General features: G+C 44.3%; 1 protein-coding gene across 6 annotated transcripts in view; it reads right to left on the reverse strand.

Annotated features, from left to right (window-relative positions):
- The window catches only part of CLCN3 (chloride voltage-gated channel 3), a 151832-nt gene that overhangs the window by 25618 nt on the left and 103130 nt on the right, over positions 1-23084 (reverse strand). For all 6 annotated transcript variants that reach the window (XM_068278803.1, XM_068278801.1, XM_068278806.1 and 3 more), the window contains 5 exons: positions 22797-22919; positions 19650-19856; positions 15805-15885; positions 14080-14625; positions 12067-12253 (listed from right to left, as the gene is read on the reverse strand). In XM_068278803.1, coding sequence (XP_068134904.1) covers positions 12067-12253; positions 14080-14625; positions 15805-15885; positions 19650-19856; positions 22797-22919 — 1144 coding nt within the window. The remainder of the gene's footprint in view (positions 1-12066; positions 12254-14079; positions 14626-15804; positions 15886-19649; positions 19857-22796; positions 22920-23084) is intronic.

The raw sequence follows: 23084 nt of genomic DNA on the forward strand, positions 1-23084 counted from the left end.
TGTGCAGTACTCGCCAAGTACAGCGCTGTCCAATGACGTGCACTGCACATTCTGTGTCATCCACAAGGATGTTACAATGGCCACAGACAGCCTTTTTAATGTTCACAATGAAGGACTACATTGCTGTACAATCTTATTGCATGGGGGTATCCATTTTACACACTGAGTCCTGCTGCCTCCATTTAGGGCAGGGGTGTCGAACTCAAATACAAATTGTGCCAAAATTGAGCTCTGGAACCAAGTCGTAGGCCGACCACAATGCCTAGTGGACACCTCTCTCCCTTATAAAGTTCCCTGGTGTCTAATAGCCACCCCTCTGTCCCTATACAGTTCCATGATGCTTAGTGGTCCTCCCTCCCCTATACAGTTCCCTGGTGTCTAGTGGCTCACTTCCCTCTCCTATACAGTTCCCTGGTATTTAGTACTGTCCCCCTCCCAATATGGCTTCCCTAGTGATTTAGGGTTCACCCTCCAATATAGCTTCTCTGGTGGTCTAAAGTCAGCCAAACATAATGCAAAGTGGGGAAACCACCTGAGGGCCAAATCTGATGGCCCCAAGGGCCAGATTTGATCCTCGGGCCGGAGTTTGACATGTATGATTTAGGTAACTAAACTGGTTATATGCTCCAATGCATTGGCCAATATTATACACAGCAATTATGATCTCCTGAATTTCCCTGCTATGAATGAGCCCTTTAGGCTACTTCATAGACCAGTGCTGTCCAACTTCATGGGCATGGAGGGCCATTTTTTTTTCAGCCCCCATGGTGGAGGGCCGAAGGTTCTTGCTAGAGCCGCAGGTCCCCCCCCCCCCGGAAAAAATGCAATTAAAGGATAATTAGATTGGCAGCACTTTTCACAAAATGCAATTTAAAATAATGGTGAAGTTGTGTAAACACGAGGGTTCCACCGCGCCGAAAAATGGGTGTGGCCATGGACCAGAATGCGGGTGTGGCCACGGGTGGAGACAAATTTACATGAACTTAGCAATGTGGGACATTAGATTAGGATAGTGGTGGTGAACCTTTTGGAGGCCGAGTGTCCAAACTGCAACCCAAAAGTCACTTATCGCAAAGTGGCAACAGCAATTTAAACTACATACAAACGTTTTAACTCATACATGAACATTATGGAAAATCCAAGTTGAAAATAAACTGTGAAGATAAACAATTTCATCCATCCTACTCCTGAAAAATGTGGGGGTTTTTTTAGAACCTCCCAGTTTTATTTTTCGTTTTAAAAAGCTAAAAAAGTAGGTTTAATGCTATTGTCTCATGATGACGATTCAGCTTTTCCATAGTCTCACAGTTCGCAATCATGTGACCCCCAACAAGACAAATTCAGCAATCATGAGGCCCCCAACAAATCATGAGGCCCCCAACAAGACAAATTCAGCAATCATGATGCCCCCAACAAGACAAATTTAGCAATCATGAGGCCCCCAAAAAATCGTGATGCCCCCAACAATCATGTGGACCCCAACAAGACAAATTCAGCAATCATGAGGCCCCCAACACGACAAATTCAGCAGTCATGAGGCACATAAATAGACAGCATTTCACATAAATAAGCAGAATGCCCCTTTAGTGACAGGTGCCCCCCACTTAGATAGTGACAGGTGCCCCCCACTTAAATAGTGACAGGTGCCCCCCACTTAAATAGTGACAGGTGCCCCCCAGCTAGATAGTGACAGGTGCCCCCCAGTTAGATAGTGACAGGTGCCCCCCCAGTTAGTGACAGGTGCCCCCACCAGTAGCGAGCGCGTTACCTCTGGGGCTGGCCTCTCCTGTGTCCCCGCTGGCCTCTCCGGTCTCCCCGCTGGCCTCTCCGGTCTCCCCGCTGGATCAGACCTCACAGATCGCGGCGACTGAAGCAAGCAGAGCGCGCGCATGACACCCGCGCGGCAGAACGTCACATGCGGAAGTGACTAATGATTCACTTCCGCATGTGACGTACTCCGTGCGGGTACCATGCGCCCTCTGTTTACATCAGTCGCCGCGATCTGTGAGGTCTGATCTGTGAGGCAGCGGCAGCGGGGGGACATAGGAGAGGCAGCGGCAGCAGGGGGACATAGGAGGAGCCAGCGGCGACACCGGAGAGGCCAGCAGGGACACAGTAAGAGGGAGCAGGCATGGCGCCCATAGCGCAAGCCATGCCTGCATCCCAGGGAGACGAGCGGGCCGCAGCAGGTGGCCTGGCGGGCCGGATGCGGCCCGCGGGCCGCCAGTTGGACAGCACTGTCATAGACCAAAGAAAATGTGATTGGCCAGATTAGGCAAACATCTTCCACTGTTCAGTTCTACCACTCGTGCCCACTGTAGTTACATTCAGCATGGAAAAAGATCAGCACCAACACTTGACTGATCTGTATCTACACAGCTTTATGTGCAACAAGCTGCGATGCACCGTATGTTTTCCTTACCTTTAACTCACGGACAGAATTATGATTCTCAGCAACGTTCGCACTGCAGCAAAGATGTTAGCGTTCTCAAGTTACAGTTGAGTTCAGCCCACGGCTCTTAATGGACCATAGTTATTTTTGCTTAAAAATGGTGCCAAGATCACGATGATCAGGAGCCAATGAATTCAGTGAGGAGAAAGTAGTTAAAATCTATGCCCTGGCAGAAATAACAGGAAGTAAACAGGACATAGATTTCAACTACCTGCATCCTGAAGAAGTTAATAAATGTCCGATTGTAGCGGTATGCACAAATAGCCTTCCAAGACCCTTACAGTCTCAAAACATCTAAAGCCATGTCCTTGTTCTCAAGAAAATGAATAACATTCATTAACAATTAATAACAAGGGAACCCAAGATGAGAGGTATATAGAGGCTGCCATATTTATTTCCTTGTAAACAATGCCAGTTGCCTGGCAGCCCTGTTGATCTTCTGGCTTAAGTAGAGTCAAAACCGTGGAACAAGTATATGGCTTATCCAGTAAAACCTGAGTCAGAGTACCTGATCTGCTGCATGTTTGTTCAGGGTCTATGGCTAAAAGTATTAGAGACACAGGATCAGGAGGACTGCCAGGCAACTAGCATTGTTTAAAAAGGAAAAATATAGGACTTCCGGTTCCGCGCCTGTGATGGAGAAAGCAGACTAGCGGAGCTCCGATAAGCCAGGCTGCCCGCGGATACATTAACCTCTCAAAATGCCCGGATCTTTTGCATCCGAGCTGCACACAGCCCCCGAAGCCCGGGGACAATCGTATGGACCGCTACGTTACCCGCCAGACTAACTCCCGGGGAGACACGCAGGAGCCGCTGACACAAAGCAAGATGGCCACCAGCGCGAGGAAGAGAGGCAATTGTTCAGAAATCACTCACTCACAGCAGGACTGTGAGGAGGATTCTGACGCCCCATTTGAGGAGGGTAAGCGCTCCACTCTCCCCATTAACTATAAGAAAATGGCCACGGAGATGATGAAACTCCTAGCCCCAGATCTGCAAGCCACCGTGGAGGCTGCTGTCTCAAAGTCCCTAGTGAGCGTTACAAAAGAGCTCAGGGCACAGGGAGCCAGGCTAGGAGAAGCAGAACGAAGAATAAGACCGTGTGAGCATGACTGCGACTTTAATATATCTAAGATGGACGCCCTTATAAAAGATAACGCAGTATTTCATGCCCGTATCAAGGATTTGGAGAACAGGTCGAGGCGCAACAATTTACGGATCGTAGGCCTCCCTGAAGCATGCTTCCCTAGCGACATTCCTGCGTTCTGTGAAAAGACCCACAACTCCTAAACCTGACAGGAGACTTACGAGTGGAGCGGGCACACAGAGTGGGCCCACCAAATAAGAATCCAGATAAAGCACCCCCCGGTTTGTTATGACCAGGTATCTAGATTAGAATGCCAAGGCCAAAATACTTCGAGCTTTTAAGGCGCTTACTCAGCCTCTCTTTTTCCAGGAAGCCACCATTAAACTCTAACGATTACTCGTTTGAGGTCACACAGAAACGCCAGGCATTCAACAAAGCCTGCTCCTTCCTGGCGCTGAAGAAAGTTAAATTCTCTCTACTTTACCCAGCCACCCTCTTTTTGAAGATGAAGAGACTTTTCAGATTTTTAAACACCCCCGGGATGCAGATGGATAGCTTTCCACCAGATTCTCATCCCCTTTCAGGCGATCTACCTCCCCGAATCACTATCCCCAGGGATCCCCGAAGTGAAATGACTGTCTGACTGCTCTTTCAATACTTACGCTACTACTCCAGTCCGCCATGCTTCAGCGGTTAGCCTTTTAGGCTTCGGATGCAAGGAAGCTTCTACTGCGTTTGCCACACGGAAGAAGAGAAGTCCATTCCCAATGGTTTTTGTTACTTGTCCTACAGACTCTTTTCAATTTCACCAAACTACCTCTTATTGAAGCCTTATCTTTGTTATCTTACCAAGTTATCTGGAAGTAGGAAGTATAAATATTACCAACTACAGACATAATGACAGTTAATAAGCTTCCTCTCCACTCAACTACTTTTGTTCATCGTTATTTTTGATTGTCTCCTTTTTTCTTTTTTTTCCTTGGGGTTTTTACTCTCTGGGTATATAATGTGCAGCTATTACAACTTTTGGTGGTTCTTCCACATCTAATGATATATTCACTGCTACTTCCCTGCTCACCTGTGCCTGAGTTAATCGAAATATGAAAATTATATCTTGGAATGTTAAGGGGTTACGATCCCCTATTAAAAGATCTCAGGTACTTAGACACCTGAAATCCTTAAATGCAGATATCGCTCTCTTGCAAGAGACTCACTTGGGCTCCTCAGAAATCCAATACATGAAGACAAAATGGGTATCCCACTGCTTAGGGTCACCCGCACTCAATAAAAAAGCAGGAGCCATAATCCTAATTAGTAAACACCTAAAAGGCACAGTTGAGCAGGTATATGCAGATACAGCAGGTCGTTGTGTGGGTATCAATATTAGGTTTCCTGGTGACACGATCACCATATATAAGGTCTATGGACTACAAGAAAGTAAGAGAAGTTTTTTCAAGCAATTGGGCACTCATCTCTTATCAGAATCGCATCATCTAATAGTTGGAGGTGACTTTAATGAGGTTATGCATCCCCTCGAGTATAGAAAATTAGAAGGGCGCGGGCCCTCCTCTCTCAGAACCCAAGACACCAACCTTTCTCAATTTAGCGACCTACTAACCCTACAAGACACCTGGAGGTATCTCTCCCCCTACGAAAGAGAATTCACATTTTATTCTCATCCACATAGATCAGGGGTCTCAAACTCAATTTACCTGGGGGCCGCAGGAGGCAAAGTCAGGATGAGGCTGGGCCGCATAAGGGAGTTCACGTGTCCCCCGCCGCAAAACGAGGGCTGCAGAGCCCCTAAATCGCCCCGGGGGGCAATCCGCCGGCATTTCCTCCTGACGTCAATCGTGGCGGATCGCCGCCTCTGCCCGCCCCTCTCACTCTTCCTTCACAGAGAGGGGCGGGGGAGAGGCGGCGATCCATTCAGCGATTGACGTCAGGAGGGGCAGAGCTACAGCTGGAAGCTCTGCCCCTCAGCGCAGTCGTGGATGTTTGCGCCGGGGATTTGGGGGTCTGCAGCCCTTGTTTAGCGGCGGGGATGCGGCGGATTACTTGGGAGCACTGAAGCGAACTATAAGGTAAAATGGGCAAATATAGTTCGCTTCCGAGTCTCTTTTGCTTTTGCCGGCAGGCAGGGCCAGTTTAAGCAACAATGGGGCCCCAGAGCAAAATAAACCTGCCCTCCCCCCCAACAGATACCCTGGAACAAAAATCGGCATTAAGGGACCTTTTTTGCAGCTGGTATAGTCAGGGTGTGAAGCCCCAATCGGTTGGAGCTCCACATTCTGGCTACCCCAGCCTGCATGGGGGACAAGGGGTTAAAAAGTTTCAGGAGGGGGGACCCCAGATAATTTAAAAAAAAAAAATTCCCATACTCTAAACATAAAAAAAAAATTGGGAAAATAGGAAAAAATGCCAGGAATCTTCATACAGCCATATTGCGGCTGTATAGCGATCCCTGGCCAAAGCGCTGCGTATGGACCCCCTGGAAACCCTGTCAGGAAATGTATTACTCTTTCTTTTGATACATGTAAAATTACACTACCGTTAGGCTTGCTACTAAAAGTGACATTTACCGCATTTAAAAGTATACTATTTTCCTTCGAAACTTTAAAATCGATTTTCTCAAAAACTATAAGGTTTTTTTGAAAAATTGTTTTTCCTCTTATTCCTAATGATCTCCTTAACATATCCTGCAAATTTAGGGTTTCTAGCATTTAAGGTGGATTTGCTATTAACCATTAAAGTCGGCGGGTTTTTAAATGTGTATTTTTTTCCTTTGCAACTTTAAAAATCGATTTTCTCAAAAACTATAAGGCCGATTTGAAAAATTTTGTTTTCCTCTTGTAGCCACTGGGGGCCCCTACAAGCTCTGGGGCCCTAGGGCCACAAAATATTGTATCGAGGGCCGCAAATGGCCCGCGGGCCGCGAGTTTGAGACCCCTGACATAGATCTTTCTCTAGGATAGATTATCTGTTCACCTCTTACGATCTTACCCCTAGACTTACTAAAGCCACCATACATGAAACAGTAATCTCAGATCACTCCCCTATCTCGATTATCTTACATGAATAAGCCCATAGAGGATCCGGCTACATATGGAGGTTCCCTTCACATTTATATAGTGATGAGGAATTCCACTCCTTACTCCAAAACTGGTGGCTTGAGTATAGTGAGGATAATAAATCTCACAAAAATAACCCCCATTTATTTTGGGATACTGCTAAGGCCGTCAGAGGACGAATAATTGCCTACGTTAGCTCTAAGAAAAAAAGAATAGCTAAGGAATACTCTGCCCAGTTACGCAAAGCAAGACAGGCACTGCTAGAATATCAACATTCTAACTCTCCTTCCTCTAGAGAACAATGGCTTAAGGCTAAAATAGCAGCTGACAAATGGCTTTAACAAAGAGAGCTTCTCACGCAACCATAAAAAATTACAGTTCTTTAAATTTGGTAATAAGGCAGGCAGATTAGCCATATTAGCCAAGGGAGGATATGACCCCTCCCTAATCTCAGGCCTCCAGAATGATTCGGGGGAAATTAAGAGCCACCCAAAAGACAAATGACATTTTTCTCTCTTACTATAATTATATACCAACTCACACATTTTCAGCGAGACTGATAGTGCCAGATGGCTAGAATCCGCCCCTCTCAAGAAGCTAAACGAGGAAGACCTCGCCATCCTAAACGCCCCAATCACCACCCCTGAGATAATTCAAACTTTTAAAACCTAGCAAACAATAAAGCTTCAGGCCCAGATGGCCTATCTTCAGAGTTCTTCAAAATTCTACAAACAGATTTCCCCCTATTTTATCTGATGTATATAATAAGATTTTACGTGGTGAACAATTTCTATCCTCTGGAAATACTTACATTAAAGTAATATACAAAAAGACCAAAGATCAAACTTTAGCTGGATTTAGCTAATCAATCAAGACCTCAAGATTCTAACTAAACTAATGGCCAATCGATTGGCCATATTTATGCCCAAGCTCATACATCCTAATCAAGTGGGTTTTGTGAGAGGCAGGTCTGCTGTCACTAATATTCGTAAGCTAATGTTAATCTTAGAGCATATAAAAGCCTACCCAATAACTAATAGACAGGGTGCCCTCCTCTTACTTGATGCATACAAGGCCTTTGATGAAGTGCACTGGCAATGGTTGGATATGGTCCTGATTAAGATGGGTTTCACTGATAGCTTTCTCAACCTTTTTAGATGAATGTATCAGGCCCCTAAGGCACGTGTATACACTCACGGTTTCTTGTCCTCATCCTTCCCCCTCCAGAAAGGGACTAGACAAGGGTGTCCCTTGTCCCCCCTTCTCTTCAACCTAGCCCTTGAACCTCTTGCTAGGCTGATGGACAGGGTGATCCATGGAATGAAAGTGTGTGTGTGTGTGTGTGTGTGTGTGTGTGTGTGTGTGTGTGTGTGTGTGTGTGTGTGTGTGTGTGTGTGTGTGTGTGTGTGTGTGGGGGGGGGGGGGGGGGGGGGGGGGGGGGGGGGTCAGAACCACCCAGGCTCTTTTTGCCGACGACATTCTACTATTTCTAGATGATCCTATGACTCAAGTACCCAAGATTTTACAATTAATAGCAGAAGTAGGTAAGGAATCTGGCTTTAAGGTCAATAAAACAAAAAGCGAACTCATGTTTCTGTCTAATAAATTTATACCCCCTGCAGATATTGATCTAAGAGTTCAAATTACGAAAGGACCCATTACATACCTGGGAGTTCAAGTTGGTAAAGACCCTCAATCATTGTATTCTCTAAATATTACCCCTCTTATTCATAAACTAACCAATCACCTATGCAGCTGGGAAAATGTACCCCTTAATCTGGGAGAGCAGCTCTATTTAAAATGATTACCTTTGGTAGGCTACTTTACCCCTTACAAGTACTCCCTTTCCTCTTGAAACACTGACATACAAACTCTAAATAGAGCCACTTCAATTTTCCTCTGGAGGAAAAAGCGTCCCAGGATCAAATTAAGTAAACTCCATCTTCCCAAGAGCCTCAGTGTTCTCCCCAGGGCTAATTAGGTGGGCGGGCCGCCCGGCTGATTTGAAACCCCGCCCGCCTGTTGTCATGTGCTTGCCTAGCTTCAGCAATGGACCTTTTTAAACTGCACATAGGAGCGCTCCATTACCTTCTTTCAATCAGCGCCAGCTCTCGCATGCTCAATAGCGAAAGCTGAGGCTGTACACTGCAGGAGCGCTACTCTGCCTGTCACCCCGAGCTTTCTGGTGAGGCAGGGATTGGCTGGGCAGGCTTTCTGACGACACAGGGATTGGCTGGGCGGGTTGTAAGGGGCGGGACTCCTGCTTCCATTCGCCCTCCCGCGTCTGCCCTCCACGAGAAGTAGGATCTATGTAATGGCGGCCTCTCTCTCTTGTCAATGAGAAGAGAGAGGCAGCCAAGCACGCACACACATCCCTGGGCATTATCAGCAGCCTGCAGGAGTGAGATGAGAGCCACGTGGGTCCAGCAGTCCAGGACAGCCGCAGAGCTGCTAATCAATTCTCTCCTTCCTCCCCCAGACTGCAGGTAAACATGCCAGAGAATGAAAACAGCAGCTGCTGGTCTAATCCAGCTGGGGGGAGACACGGAGCAGGAGAAGTGATGCCCCTTCAGAGCTCTGCATGTTTTTTTTCACTTTCAGTTTGGGGGCAGAGGAGACGCAGCCATGCAGAGCATGTTCAGTGACAGGCTGTAAGGCAGCGTCCTGTGCACTCCTCTCCTGCTGTGTCTGCATCTTCCCCAGGCCCCAGCTTGTATCTGTCTGTAGTGATGTGCTCCCCCTCCCCCTTCACTCTGTGGGAAGTTAGTGGACCTGAACTCTTGCACAGGACAGAAGAAAAACAGAGAAATGCACCCTGTATTTAGAGAAATAAGCCTGAGTAATTGGATCTCTTCCTGTGTCACATGACTGCCATTTCAGATGGGGCAGATATGCTCATTTGAAAGCACTGGATGTAAACCCCGTCTGCTTCCAAGAAAGCAGGAACTAGAAACTGCAGATTTATTTTAGAATTTGCATCAGCTGTTACAAAAATGCTTTTATTTAAAGGTTGCTTGCTAAATTATGCTGTTGCACATCTTTTAGAGCATAGAGGAAGTTCTAAGTTCAGGTCGGCTTAAAAAGGGACCTGGGCTCCTTAATCTGAAACAATGCTAATGCTAGGTACACACAATGCACTTATCTGACAGATTTACTGTCAGATCGATTATTCCCAACATGTCTGATCTGATTTCTGCACAATTTCCTATAGAAGTGAACAGAAAATCGGAAATCAGATCGGACATGTTGGAAATTGTCGATCTGACAGTAAATCTGTCAGAAAATTGCATTGTGTGTACTTAGCAGGTACATCGGCTTGCCTCCTCATCCTCCTTTTATTTTGTAAGCAGAGTTGCACTGGCCCTGCATTCCCCCCCCCTTCGCCACCCGGCTACTTTTTCATGCCACCCGGCTGGGAAAAATTTCTGGGGAGAACACTGAGCCTGGGTGGACTGGCCCTTCCTAATTTTAGACTTTATAATTTAGCATGCATGTTACGCCATATTCGTGATTGGGTTTCCCAAACCTCAGGTTTCTCTAATTACAACCTCGAAGCAGCTCTTGCTGCACCCTGGACCCCTGTGGGACTCTTGCATTCTAACTGGTCAACTCAATGTCATAATAAAAGATACTATTGCTACGTGGAAGGAATGCAGAAAATTATTTAGATTGCCTTGGAAAATTACCAAGTATATGCCGCTTTGGGGGGTCCCTGACTTCTCTCCAGGTATGCAACATAGCATTTTTCTTGGTTGGGAAGACAGGGGTGTCAAACTCGGTCAGCTCTTTAATTTTAAAAGTTAACGCTGGTGGACCCTATCAGAACGACACACTTTATTCCTAGAACTGATTTTCTAGCTTACTGTCAAATTAAATCTTATGTAAAGGCTCATTTATCTAACATTACATGTCTAATGGAAATCACTCCATTTGACATGTTCCTAAAACCGGGAACCGGGAGACTATCCCTTTCTACTTTACATAACGGTTTGCGCAACATCAACGCAGAAAAACTAGCCTATAACAAATTTTAAGGGATGGAACAAATATCTTTCAATCCCCTCTGTGGAAAAAAATTATAGAAGGCATCTCGACATTTCGAAAAGTTATCATCTGCGAAAACTGGAGAGACTCCCACCTCTTCCTCTTACATGCAAAATATGCATTTAATATAAAATACTCTAATCCCCCCAAGGTTATTCGCCGGAATGCCCTTAATGTAAACAACCTAGCAACCTAGTGGCAATGCCCCATCATTTCGCATTTTTTGGATCAAGTCTCTCACTTCCTCAATAGGCTAAAATGTGAACACTCTGAGAAATAGCCTATACTCTTTCATAGTAGACCCACCTTACCATCAAACTCTGATAAAACTCCCTCTTACATGTAACATTGACGGCTGCGAAAAAGGCTATATTGAACAGGTGGATTATATGTCACCAGACCATCTATTCAGGATGTAAAAGACGAAATGTTAGAACTATATTCCAAGGACAGGTAGGATACGCTCCTTCATAAGGAAAAAAAGAGCCAAACGCTTCTTTAATAAATGGAAATCCTTTATAGTGCTGATGTTCACTCAAGAAGAGATCCGTCATTTTGTCGAGCCGTTGAAATATTCCTCCTGGCATTGTAATGAAGACCTACTCGGAACTTTGGGTCCTTTTCAGTTACCTGCTGCACATTCTTAATAGCCCTAATAGAGTATCTAATCCTTGTTTTAACCACTACCACCTAAAATGGACCCAGTGGAGAGAGTACTTTAGGGAGGGTGGGTTGGGAAATTGAGGTTTAACTTGTTGATAATTTTTGCCAATGTTCTGTATCACTTACCTGTAGGCCGGTAACTCTACACGGCCTCCCAAGATTGTAGGAATTCTGTATTCCAAGCCTATACACATTTTTCTAATTTGATTGTTATGAAAATTTCAGACATCTTGGTGACATGATCCTATGTTTACACTTGTTTAAAAAAAAAAAACAACCAAATAAAATAGGTTTAAAAAAAAAAAAAAAAAAAAAAAAAAAAGGAAAAATATATATGGTAGCCATCATATCCCTCTCACCCCGGGTTCCCTTTAATGGTCTCTCTGCTTCTGGTTGGACTTGAAAATGCTTTCCACTGAGCAAATATGGTTTCATTCAGTGCAAGAAATCAATTATCAATGGTTACATTTCCAAGAACAATAAACATCCATACAGAGCAATGACTTGTAATGCTTGTCCATGGTAGTATGGGAAATGTCGAAGCAACTGTTTAATGTGTTTGAAAGCCCGACAGATGTACCAATGACAGAACGTTTGGGATGTGGCAGGAATTAGTACTGATATATGTAGTGTTGTAGAACAAATTAAGGATATTTGTGTTAAGAGAAAAGTTTCATTCAGACCACTTTTTTTTGGGGGGGGGGGATTTCCATCATGTGGTATAACAGTATCAGACGCCACACACTTACCTAAACAAGCTGCTGCACCAACCATTGCGTACAACCCTGGTGTAATGCAGTCTGCACCCACTTCACACCATTGCTTGAATATGAACCAGTCATGGTGATAGTAAGCCAACTGCTCCACAGCAATGCCCACAATCCTTCCTGCTATAGCGCCAATAGCCATGCTAGGGATAAACAGGCCTGAGGGAACCTGCAAAAGGAAAATAAGTAATCACTGTGGGTTTTAAAGCACACCAGAACTGCCAGGAACACAGGGGAGTTTGACAACCCTGTTGGAAAAGATAGGGCAGGGTGATATGAAGACATAACTGCAGACAGGAAGCAGGAAGTCCTCGGGCCATCATTTAGACATTGAACAGACTAGGCTCAGTCTCCTTGCATGCCATGTATGCAGTCACATTATTGATTATATTGTATTTTAGTTTGTATTATAATTTCATTTTTGTTTTCTTACAATGATTACATAATAAATTATCTGTCGTCCCTTCTAGAAAAGATAGTGAAATTCAATCAGATTTCTTGAATTAAAAAAAAAAAAAAAAGAAAAGAAAATTTGATTTTTCTGTACAGCTAATCGTTTTTATTAAATTGCTGTAAGATTGGATCATTTTGTTGTATCCTGTGTGGCCACCTTTAGTATGTCTTCAGCGCTTTGCAAAAAGATCTGATGAATCTGCAAAACGATCTTTACAATGCTGACCCATGCACTGTACAATTTTGTAAATAGTTTAGGCATTACATTTGTTTACAGCGAATCTTTAAGAAAAAGTACCCTATGGGGTACTTACCTCAGCAGAGGGAAGCCTCTGGAACCGAGTGAGGCTTCCCCATCCTCCTCCGTTCCAGCACTGTCAGCTGCCAAAGATCCGCTGAGCTCCAGGATCATAACAAGTCTGTGTGAGCTTAGCGCAGTAGCGGTTTTCCTTCGTGCTCAGGCGTTAATAGCCAAGCCAGATCGGATCCACTCTACTACGCAGGTACAGACAACGTGCAGTGTTCTCCCCAGAGCCTATTAGCCGGGCGGAGCGCCTACCTGGGTCTCTGTTCCCGCCCGGCTGATTTGATTAGCCTCCGAGTGTAAAAGCAGAGACTCTTTCCTCTGCGTAGTTTTGAATCAGACAGGCAGCGCTGAGTGCAGAGACACATCTCCCCCCTCCTCCTCAGCTCCTTCCCATCAGCAGCGAGGAGGGGCGGGGGAAGCTCCTAGCACAGATGAGTCAGACCTGGGGAACTTTGCTGGAGCCGACCATAGAATAGAACGTACGGATCTATAGCTATTCCTTTTGGTGAGTCACCCGATCTCTCCCAGCAGTGGACAGAAGCTCTCCTCCTTCTCAATTATCTGTGCAGCAGATACAAAACCCCTTCCCAGCTCCTTCCATTCACAGGAATGTCCGGAATACTCAGATAAGTGTGGCTCATTAACATATTAAGACGCTGGTCAATCATGTGAAGGGAGAGCTAATGAGTGGTTTACAGGGCTGTAATATGAACCTGGTGCAGCATTCACTCTACTCCTGTAACCCCCCCTACACTGTGATATCCAGCTCTCAGTATGGGCAAATATGAATGGCAAAAAGTTCAATGGCATTTAATAACACATTTAGGCTGTCTTATCTCAGCAGTTACAGTAATTTAGGTGGAAAAAAAAGTTCAGCCAGAATACTTGTATGCTCTCATATCACTGTACTTTTTGAACTAGCATGGTTTTTGCAAAGTCTCTGGAGTTGTCACCACTCTGTTGCCTGCCTGTGTGATCAGCTTTAAAGAGAACCTGTAACAAAACAAAAGTTCCCCTAGGGAACTTTTGTTTTGGGAAGTTTGCAAGAATGCAACTAGACAAGATATGAGCTAAAATCTTGCTGAAAATGTACAGTCTAGCTAGTAGACCGATAAATGACTGTCGATATAAGGAAAATATAGATTGCCAGATCTACTAAAATTTGTACAGTGTATTATTAGCTTACTAACACTTTAACCTTCTTTAGTATATATTGATGTAATGATTTATGTTACCTTGATGCCAAAGGTGAAGACTGTCATGACGATCTTGAACACAAGGGCCAAACACAACTGCCACATGGCTGAGTAGACTCCATAGCCAGCAGGCCGGTCGGGGATGTCATCCACAATCTTGCTAGCATTCATGTCATTCTTATAATCACAAAGTGATGAGGATTCCAGAGGTCCACAGTCTGTGAAAAGCTCTTTAATCAGTTGGCTAGTGTTAAACCGTGTGTAGGGGTTAGGAAATGCAATGATGGCTGTGATAGCAGCCACTACAATAACCTCTAACACTGGGTACTTCCCAAACTTTGTCGTCTTTCGACGCCGACACCAGGCAATGTTTGCACGAATGAAAAAGGCTCCCCACAGACCTCCAAACACTCCTAAGAGAATGAATGGGATGAGTTCAAATAGGTACCAAGGCGTGTGATACTCTACATAAAACAGCACAAGACGACTGTTCCCAAATGGATTGATGGATCGTAAGATGAAAGCGGCCACCAGAGCTGCAAAAAAAGATCTCCACAAGGTCTTCAGAGGGAAATAGTAACTGACCTGAAGAAATAGAAAAATACATATGAGCAAATACCAAGCAAAAATTAAAACATATCTAGAATGATGCTCAGTAATGTTGGAGGATGAGGTCTCCCCTCCTCCTCCTTGGCCAGCCACATGGCTAATTAATATTCACTGCACTGTGACATGCAGTGTTTACTTCCTGGAGCGGCCACTCTCTGCAGCGATTGGCTTGTGGGACCACGTGATGCGGATCACGTGGTCTCCGCATCCCATAGCACCAAAAAGGCGCACCAAGAGCTGCATAACGCAGCTCTAGGTAGCGTCCTGCTCCAACACCACCAGGCGTTGCATTAGGGGCACGTTATGCAACCTATAACGTCCCCTAAACCGCCACGTACTGGTGAGAAAGAGGCCTAAGAGTTTATAAAATCTTCCGGTGACCAGTTCTACTTTATAAGAAGACAAAAAAATGATTCAGTGCTAGTAATAAAGTCTAAAATCGTTCACAATTACAAAAAGGGATACATGGAGGGCACATTCACACTAGAGGCGCTTTCGGCTTTTTACTTTTCAAATCGCCTCCGGAACGCTTGCACAATGAATGTCTATGAGAAGGTTCATATCTGCGCGGGTCATGCGCTGTGCGGTCAGCAAAGTGGTGCATGTACCATTTTTGGGGCGCTTCCGCCTCAATGGAAGGTATAGGAGACGCATAACGCTCACAAAATCGCTTTGTGCAGCGATTTGGTGAGCACTTTTAAGAATAAATACATTGTATTATTTTCCGGTACAAAGAGTTCGCTTCCTGACTTGTGTCAGAGTGAATGGAAAAAAAAAATCGCTCAGGAAAAGCGCTTTTCACAAAAATGCACCGCCCACCCAAACGCCAGGAATTAAAAAAATATTGCCTCAAAAAAAGACCAAACATGAACGCTAACTCGAGCGGAACGCAATGTGAATGAGGCCTCAAACACTGGTTCTGCTTAATGCCCTATTTCCACTGTATCCAACAATAGCCAGTAAGTCAGTTAGATTACTCCTAAGCGTGTATTAGTATTATGCTGGGTCCACTCAAAATGAGCAACATTCAACACTTTGGGAGCAATGTTCAATGAGTGCTGCAAACTGGGTTCTGTGGAACCCTATGATGAATAATTCCAACTCAAGTTGTATATTCATTCAAGAAGGAGCAGGTTTATTGTTCAAATCTCTTACCTCTTCCAAGCTAAAAAGAACACCACCGATAGGAGCGCCAAATGCAACAGACACGCCAGCAGCAGATGCTGCAGAAAGAACCTATGTAACAAAACAAGTGTTAATGTTAGTATGGCCACCACTGAAAAAACTTATTGAAGTATCAGAAACAGCTAGATAGATAAAGGGATTTTACAACCAAAATTAAACCGGAATGTGGCAGGTAGCCATACATCTAGCGATTCTAATTCAATCTACAAAGCGATCAACTTTATTGGGGAATCGACTTCAGAATGGTTGATCAAAAGTTGATAAACTAGTGACCCACACACTACAAGCGACCTTCGCTAATCGATCTGACTGATGTCTTGTGTCCATGTTCTGAATGCAAAAATCGATTCAGAGTCGATCAAATGATGCGTAAACAGTAGCAGATTCCTGTGCAGTCGACCGATATCTTGCATCCTGCTCGATCAACTAAGCTGGTCGATTCAACATGAAATCAGCCACTTTTTATTGATTGGGAATTCTAGAACACACTCTAATCCCTCTTGATTGGATAAAATGATCAGATCGAATGGTCAAACGTACAGCAAAATCGCTAGATGTATGGCCACCTTTACCTTTCATCATAAGCAACAGTGCAAACATTTGCCTGGTGAAGCTTAACAAGTTCCACCACCAGGGCTGTGGAGTCGGAGTCGTGGAGTCGGAGTCGTGGAGTCGGGCAATTTTGGGTGCCTGGAGTCGGGAAAAAACGCACCGACTCCGACTCCTAATGAATTTGTTACTGTAATTAAAATAGAAAATATAATAAAATGTTCTATTTCTCAGATAATAGTCATTAAAAATAATGTATATATACAGTAATAGCTGTGCTTAGTCCACAAAAAACAATCAAAATTAGTTACTTGTGCTGCTTCAATAAAGCAGTCCCCGTATTTTTAAGGTCAGATATACATATCTGATTGTGACTGTATATATGATGTGTACACAGGAATCTCTTATACATACTAAATAACATCTATGCTGTAAAAATAAAGCCTGATGTGTAGCTGTGTCACTAATAGAGATGGACAATGAGATGGAAATAATTCTGCACTGATGCTGATTTATGCAAATGTATGCACTCCCTTTGCTGATGAAATCAAATAATTTGATATGTTGTTAAAATTTGGTTTGGTGACTACAAATTAAAGGGTACCTGAGACGGATGAAAAGTAAAGTTTTATACATACCTGGGCCTTCCTCCAGCCCCCTTTAGGCTAATCAGTCCCTCGCTGTCCTCCACCACCCGGATCTTCTGCTATGAGTCCTGGTAATTCAGCCAGTCAGCGCTGTCCGGCCGCATGCCGCTCCCACAGCCAGGAACATTCTGTACCTGCGCAATAGTGCTGCACAGGTGTAGTATGCTCCTGGCGGCGGAGTGTGTGCATGCGCACTACGCCAGACTGACTCAAGTACCTGGACTCATAGCAGAAGATCCAGGTGGTGGAGGAGGACAACGAGGGACTGATTATCCTGAAGGCGGCTGGAGGAAGCCCCAGGTATGTATAAAACTTTAATTTCATCTGTCTCAGGTTTACTTTGTTACACAGTAGTACTATACTCTACATATGCACTCCCCACAGAGCTGCAGGGAATCCACTGAGAATGCTGTGCACATTGAACACAGAGGTGTTGTCTGTTACCCATAAACCTTTTTCAGATTGTGCATGAACAATGTGTAATAGAGGAAGAATCTCCTCATTCCCCTGCAGAGTACCTGCACATCATTCTTACATGTACCCACACTTACATTGCCTAGGGCCTGATAAATGTTCTTTGTCCCGGTCTGTACCTTTTACAAGTACTCTTACCAAGGACTAGTTTTAGTCTAAAGGGAATAAATATAGTAATCTACATATCCTTCTCACTTCAGTTGTCTTGTAAAATTCCTAAGCGTTGGCAGTTAAGAGACAAATTTCATGTTACATACTTTTAATCAACAAAATTGTAATATGCAAATTAGAGGAGTCGGAGTCAAGGAGTCGGAGGAACCCTAAACTGAGGAGTCGGAGTCGGAGGATTTTTGGACCGACTCCACAGTCCTGTCCACCACTACTGCTAGAACAACCACCTCCTTCTTGCATACATGTAAAAAGGGCACTGTGAAATTTGGGCAAAGGGTGAAACCAAAAAACCGCTCACTCTGCTGCGGCAAATTTCCTGGCGGTGTTAATTACTATTCTCCCTCCAAGGCGTCGTACAGTGGGGGTAAGATACAATTCGGCTTCCAGCTATTGCTGGCAGGTCAAATTGCGCTGCTTTTATTGTAATTTGGGCTGTCTTTTGCCGATGCCCAAATTACTCACTGAGCATATAGCTGTAATTCGCATTACTGCCAATGGCGGTGCCAAAATGTCCTCATCCGCGTGGCGCTCTTTTAATATAGGTTTCGCTTGACGTGTGTGGTGTGTCACTTTTCCCAAACATAGCTCTTATGCTGGGAATACACGGCTCGTTTCTGCCGCAGATAGATGGCTCGACAGAATTTTCGACATGTCTGATCTCCCGTTCGATCGTTTCGCCGCTCAATTTCTGGTAGAAGTGAATGGAAAAAAAAAAAAAGAAAAACAAGCGAAAGATAAGAGACTGCAGAATCGAGCGGCAAAAACGATCAAGCGGAGAATCGAGCGTCAGAAACGAACCGTGTATTCCCAGCATTACACAGTCTACCCAACAGACATAATCTTGTTATTGTTTGTGTAAGGACAGATATGGCTTAATTCCTGTAAAAGTCAACACCGTCCCCCCCCCCAAAAAAAAAAAAAAGCCCAACTCTTAAGTATTAATAAAGAAAAAGGCTTCTTGACATATTTAGTATTCGATCATTATTTTAATTATTTAATATTATTTGGTGATGATGTTTTCTTTATTAGTAGAAAAATTATTTTTAACTTTTTTTTTTTTAGTTTAATCATGTTACAGTAAGAGTTATGCTTTACAGGATTAGGGAAGGTTGATAACACAGTGGTGTATTTATTTATAAAGTTGGGAAAAGGCAATTCTCCAACTTTCTGGTAAACTTTTTTTTTGTTCACTACACTTCAGAAAAGTTTTCTGTATCAGCATTTATCCCATGTTCTATACTTTTCATTCATTGCTTACCAGTTTAGAAAATATCTTCATATTTAAAAAAAAAAAAAAAAAAAAAACCAGCCTATTCGCCAAAAATGTGGAGAACTCTTTGCACCACTTTGATGGTGGAGAATTCAAGAATAAAGTGGGGAAATTATGGGGATAAATCAGATCGCTGGTCAGAGTCAGAATTTTGGGTATGCTGGTGGTTTCTGGGTAGTACAAGTGCTGCAAAAACGCTTTAAAATCGCTATGTATACCGACTGAAAAGCAAATTTGCGGCAATCCTATACTTACCATGGAATCACAATCAGGCACCATGACTGTATTTTGGCCTAATGCAATCGCTCCAGTGGTCATCCACTTTCATTGGCATAGTGACATTTGGGTCCTAGACCAAACAGTTGTCCCACTTTGGCTCTCAGTGATCACAGGGTCAGAAGCCAATAAAATCAGCTCCTGACTGGCTCACGGAGCTCTGCTGTCATAGCGACGGCAGAGAAAGTGTGCTTCAGCAATGAGAGAGAGGCACGAATGGCAAGAGTGACATCTCCATGCGGCGTAGCGTTGGTGAGCCCTTTATTTTGTACCAGCAGTCTCCAGTCCTTAAGGGGCCAGAGACTGCTGGTACTCAAGTGGTTAAACAATAAATAATTATAGATTTTCAAAACATTCACAGATTATCTCATTCTCAAATACCATCTTTGAGCATAACTCATAAGAATGCAATAGTCAGGCTGACTCACCTCCCTTTTCTTTGCTTCATTTGTGCTATACTTTGGAAAAAGGTAAGAAAATATATTTCCACAGCAACATGCGACATGTACTAAGGGACCTTCCTTGCCTAAACTCAGGCCTGAAGCCACAGCAAGAACTAGTGTGACTGTTTTGATCATTAATGTCCACTTTCCCAAGTACCCTCTGATGATGAATCCGCTCAAAATGGTTTTAATCTGCAAAAAAAAATCAAACAGATACTTGATAAATGCGTCACTAATGTACTGTATATCATGAATTAGTATTAGCATTACTGTAGTTTGTAATTTTGTATTTTTACTCAACATATCTATAGGCAGATAAGCTGATTGACAAAGCATAAAAATATCCACTCTTAGGGCTCGTTTCCACTGTTGCGACGCGATTTCTAAGCATTCCGACGCTTGTAAAAACGCATGCGGATGCGTTTCCGCATGCGTTTTTACCCGCGATTTCGCGTGCGATTTCGCATGGCAGGGTGCCATGCGAAATTAACCATGACACTGCCAGGGCAAAATAACATTAAAAAGGAGCGAAATCGCACGCGAAATCGCGGGTAAAAACGCATGTAAAAAACGCATGCGTTTTTACTATTAAATACGTTGTGTGCGATTCGCCTGCATTCCACTCGCAGGCGAATTAGTTGGCTCTTTTGTGCGTTTTTTCACCGCTTGAAAAAACGCACATCCCCAACGCAAGAGTGGAAACAGGCCCATCCACTTACATTACATGTGCGAATCCGCATGCGTTGGACGCATGCGGATTCGCGATAGTGGAAACGAGCCCTTAACCTCCTTGCCGGTTATCCCGAGCTCAGCTCGGGGTAACCTGCGCAGGAGGATATCTCAGGCCCCGCTGGGCCGATTTGCATAATTTTTTTTTTGTTACAAGCAGCTAGCACTTTGCTAGCTGCTTGTAACTTCCGATCGCCGCCGCTCGCCGCCGATCCGCCGCAATCCGCCGCGCCGAGTCGCTCCCCCCCGCCCCAGAGCCCTGCGCTGCCTGGCCAATCAGTGCCAGGCAGCGTTGAGGGGCGGATCGGGATTCCCTATGACGTCCCGACGTCCATGACGTCGGTGACGTCATCCCGCCCCGTCGCCATGGCGACCGGGGAAGCCCTGCAGGAAATCCCGTTCTCAACGGGATTCCCTGCATACTCTGATCGCCGAAGGCGATCAGAGTGGGTGGGGGGATGCCGCCGCTTAGCGGCTATCATGTAGCGAGCCCTTGGCTCGCTACATGATTTAAAAAAAAAAAAATTAAAAAAATTTGCGGCGCTGCCTCCTTGCAGCGGCGAAAGAGGGTCCCCCCAGCCGCCCGAGCCCAGCGCAGCCGGAACAAACAGTTCCGGCCGGCGCTAGGGGCTGGATCGGGCGGCTCTGACGTCAGGACGTCGACTGACGTCCATGACGTCACTCCGCTCGTCGCCATGGCGACGAGGAAAGCGAAACAAGATAGGCCACTCATTGCGGCCTATCTTGTTACTTTCGATTGCCGGAGGCGATCGAAAGTACGCTTCCGGAGCGCCCTCTAGTGGGCTTTCATGCAGCCAACTTTCAGTTGGCTGCATGAAATATTTTTTTTTTTATTTAAAAAAAACCCTCCCGCAGCCTCCCTGGCAAAATAATTAAACCGCCAGGGAGGTTAAAGAGAACCAGAGATGAACAATTCACACAAAATAAACATATCAGTCGATCACTTGTAAAGAATAAATACTCTACCTGATAATTTTGCCACTCTGGTGTGCCTTTTTGAGTGTTTTTTTTATCAATTATTGCTCCAGGAAAATCCAATATGACCACCAGCTCATATCCCTTCTGCTTCCAGGTTATGAGCTGTTCTGGACGTGCTGTCTACGTTTTATGAAACTATAGTCAAGCAGGGCTGCTGCTGCAGGCTTTCATCTGTGTGCTTTCAACTTTATTATTCTGGCATGCTGTGTGGCTGCCTGTAGGAAGTGTCTCTCATAGAAATGAAACTGCATTAAGTAGATAATAATGATGACTGGCTGCACAGTGCACAGAGATCACACAGCGAAACTCTTCTGTTTCAGAGCTTCTTTCTGCAGGAGCAGCCCCTCCCATGTCATAAGCTCTGCGTTTGCAAATAAGGAAAGCTGAACCAGGAAGGGGCAGGCTTGGGCTTGAAAAGACTCCACAGAAGACTGACTCCGCTATAATGATTCTAGGTCAAACCTAGACTGAATGCTCAGTCTGGGATTCTTACCACAGCTGATAACAGACAGATTAAGCAGAGAAGAATGAAACTAAAAGCAGGGTAGGTGTTTACTGTCATGTTCCCATTGATAAATGTAATAAAATACATGAGGGTGCTTCATCTCTGGTTCTCTTTAATGTTCTAACCATAAACCATTTATCTACTGTACCCAGTAGTTTGACTGTTAAAAATAAAGACCACTTAATTTACTAAACTAAAATCTGTATTTCATTGTTTCAGGACTAAAAGACAAATCTCCTTTTTCTGTGCGAGTCATCAGTTACACACAGCAGGTGTTTTCCCACACCTTCAGTAACATGACTGAATTTTCGGTTGGTTTAGGCACTACTGGTTGTTAGGACTTGGCTCACTGATGTGCAGAAGGCCAGTAATTTGGTAGAAAGGGTTGTTGTAGTCGCAATTGCTTGCTCTGCAGTGAAAATGATTATTTAACCCATGGCGCTGTCTAAAAAGTCCTTTATGTGGGATGCATTTAAAGTGACTACATAGTAGGAGGGCCATGGACAGTTCCATATATATTTTCTTTTAAACAATGAAGACAAGACAATACATTTATATCTCCCTTTTCTCCTGGTGGACTCAAAGTGCCAGAGCTGCAGCAACTTATGGTGACCAGGATCATTAGGGAGAATTGCCCAAAGACTCCTTGCGGTTTTATGTAGTGGTTTGACCCGGGATTTGAACCTTTGTCAAAGGGCTCAAATCCCACATCAAAGGCAGCAGCCTTACCAGTACGCTATCCAGCTGACCCATGGGCCAACATAACTAACAAAAATGATTGAATCTCAGTAATGTCAGTGAAAGGAAGTGTTCTTGATCAAACATAATGAAAGAAAGATAAACATATGGGTAAGAAGAATAACCATCAGTTTCATAGTACACCATCACTGAGAACACACCTCTGGAATTCCGGAGCCACAAGCATAAGGGGCAAAAACTTTCACCAGGCAGACTGCCAAAAATGCAAAACTTAAAGCCCAGAAGATGTACATGATGTAGTTCATTATATAAGATCCCGGACCCTAGAAGACAAAAATAGCTATTTTTATTAGCATATCAATTCTCTTAATGACAGTTTTAAAAAATGTTTTTGTAGATATCCGTATCTAAATGAGGGATCACTAGTGATAAAATTACTCAAAGCATTACTTTTTTTTCAGAGAATTGTGTTAATCTACAAGAAAGCA

Source organism: Hyperolius riggenbachi, chromosome 1, assembly GCF_040937935.1.
Source record: "Hyperolius riggenbachi isolate aHypRig1 chromosome 1, aHypRig1.pri, whole genome shotgun sequence".
In the NCBI taxonomy this organism is placed as follows: domain Eukaryota; kingdom Metazoa; phylum Chordata; class Amphibia; order Anura; family Hyperoliidae; genus Hyperolius; species Hyperolius riggenbachi.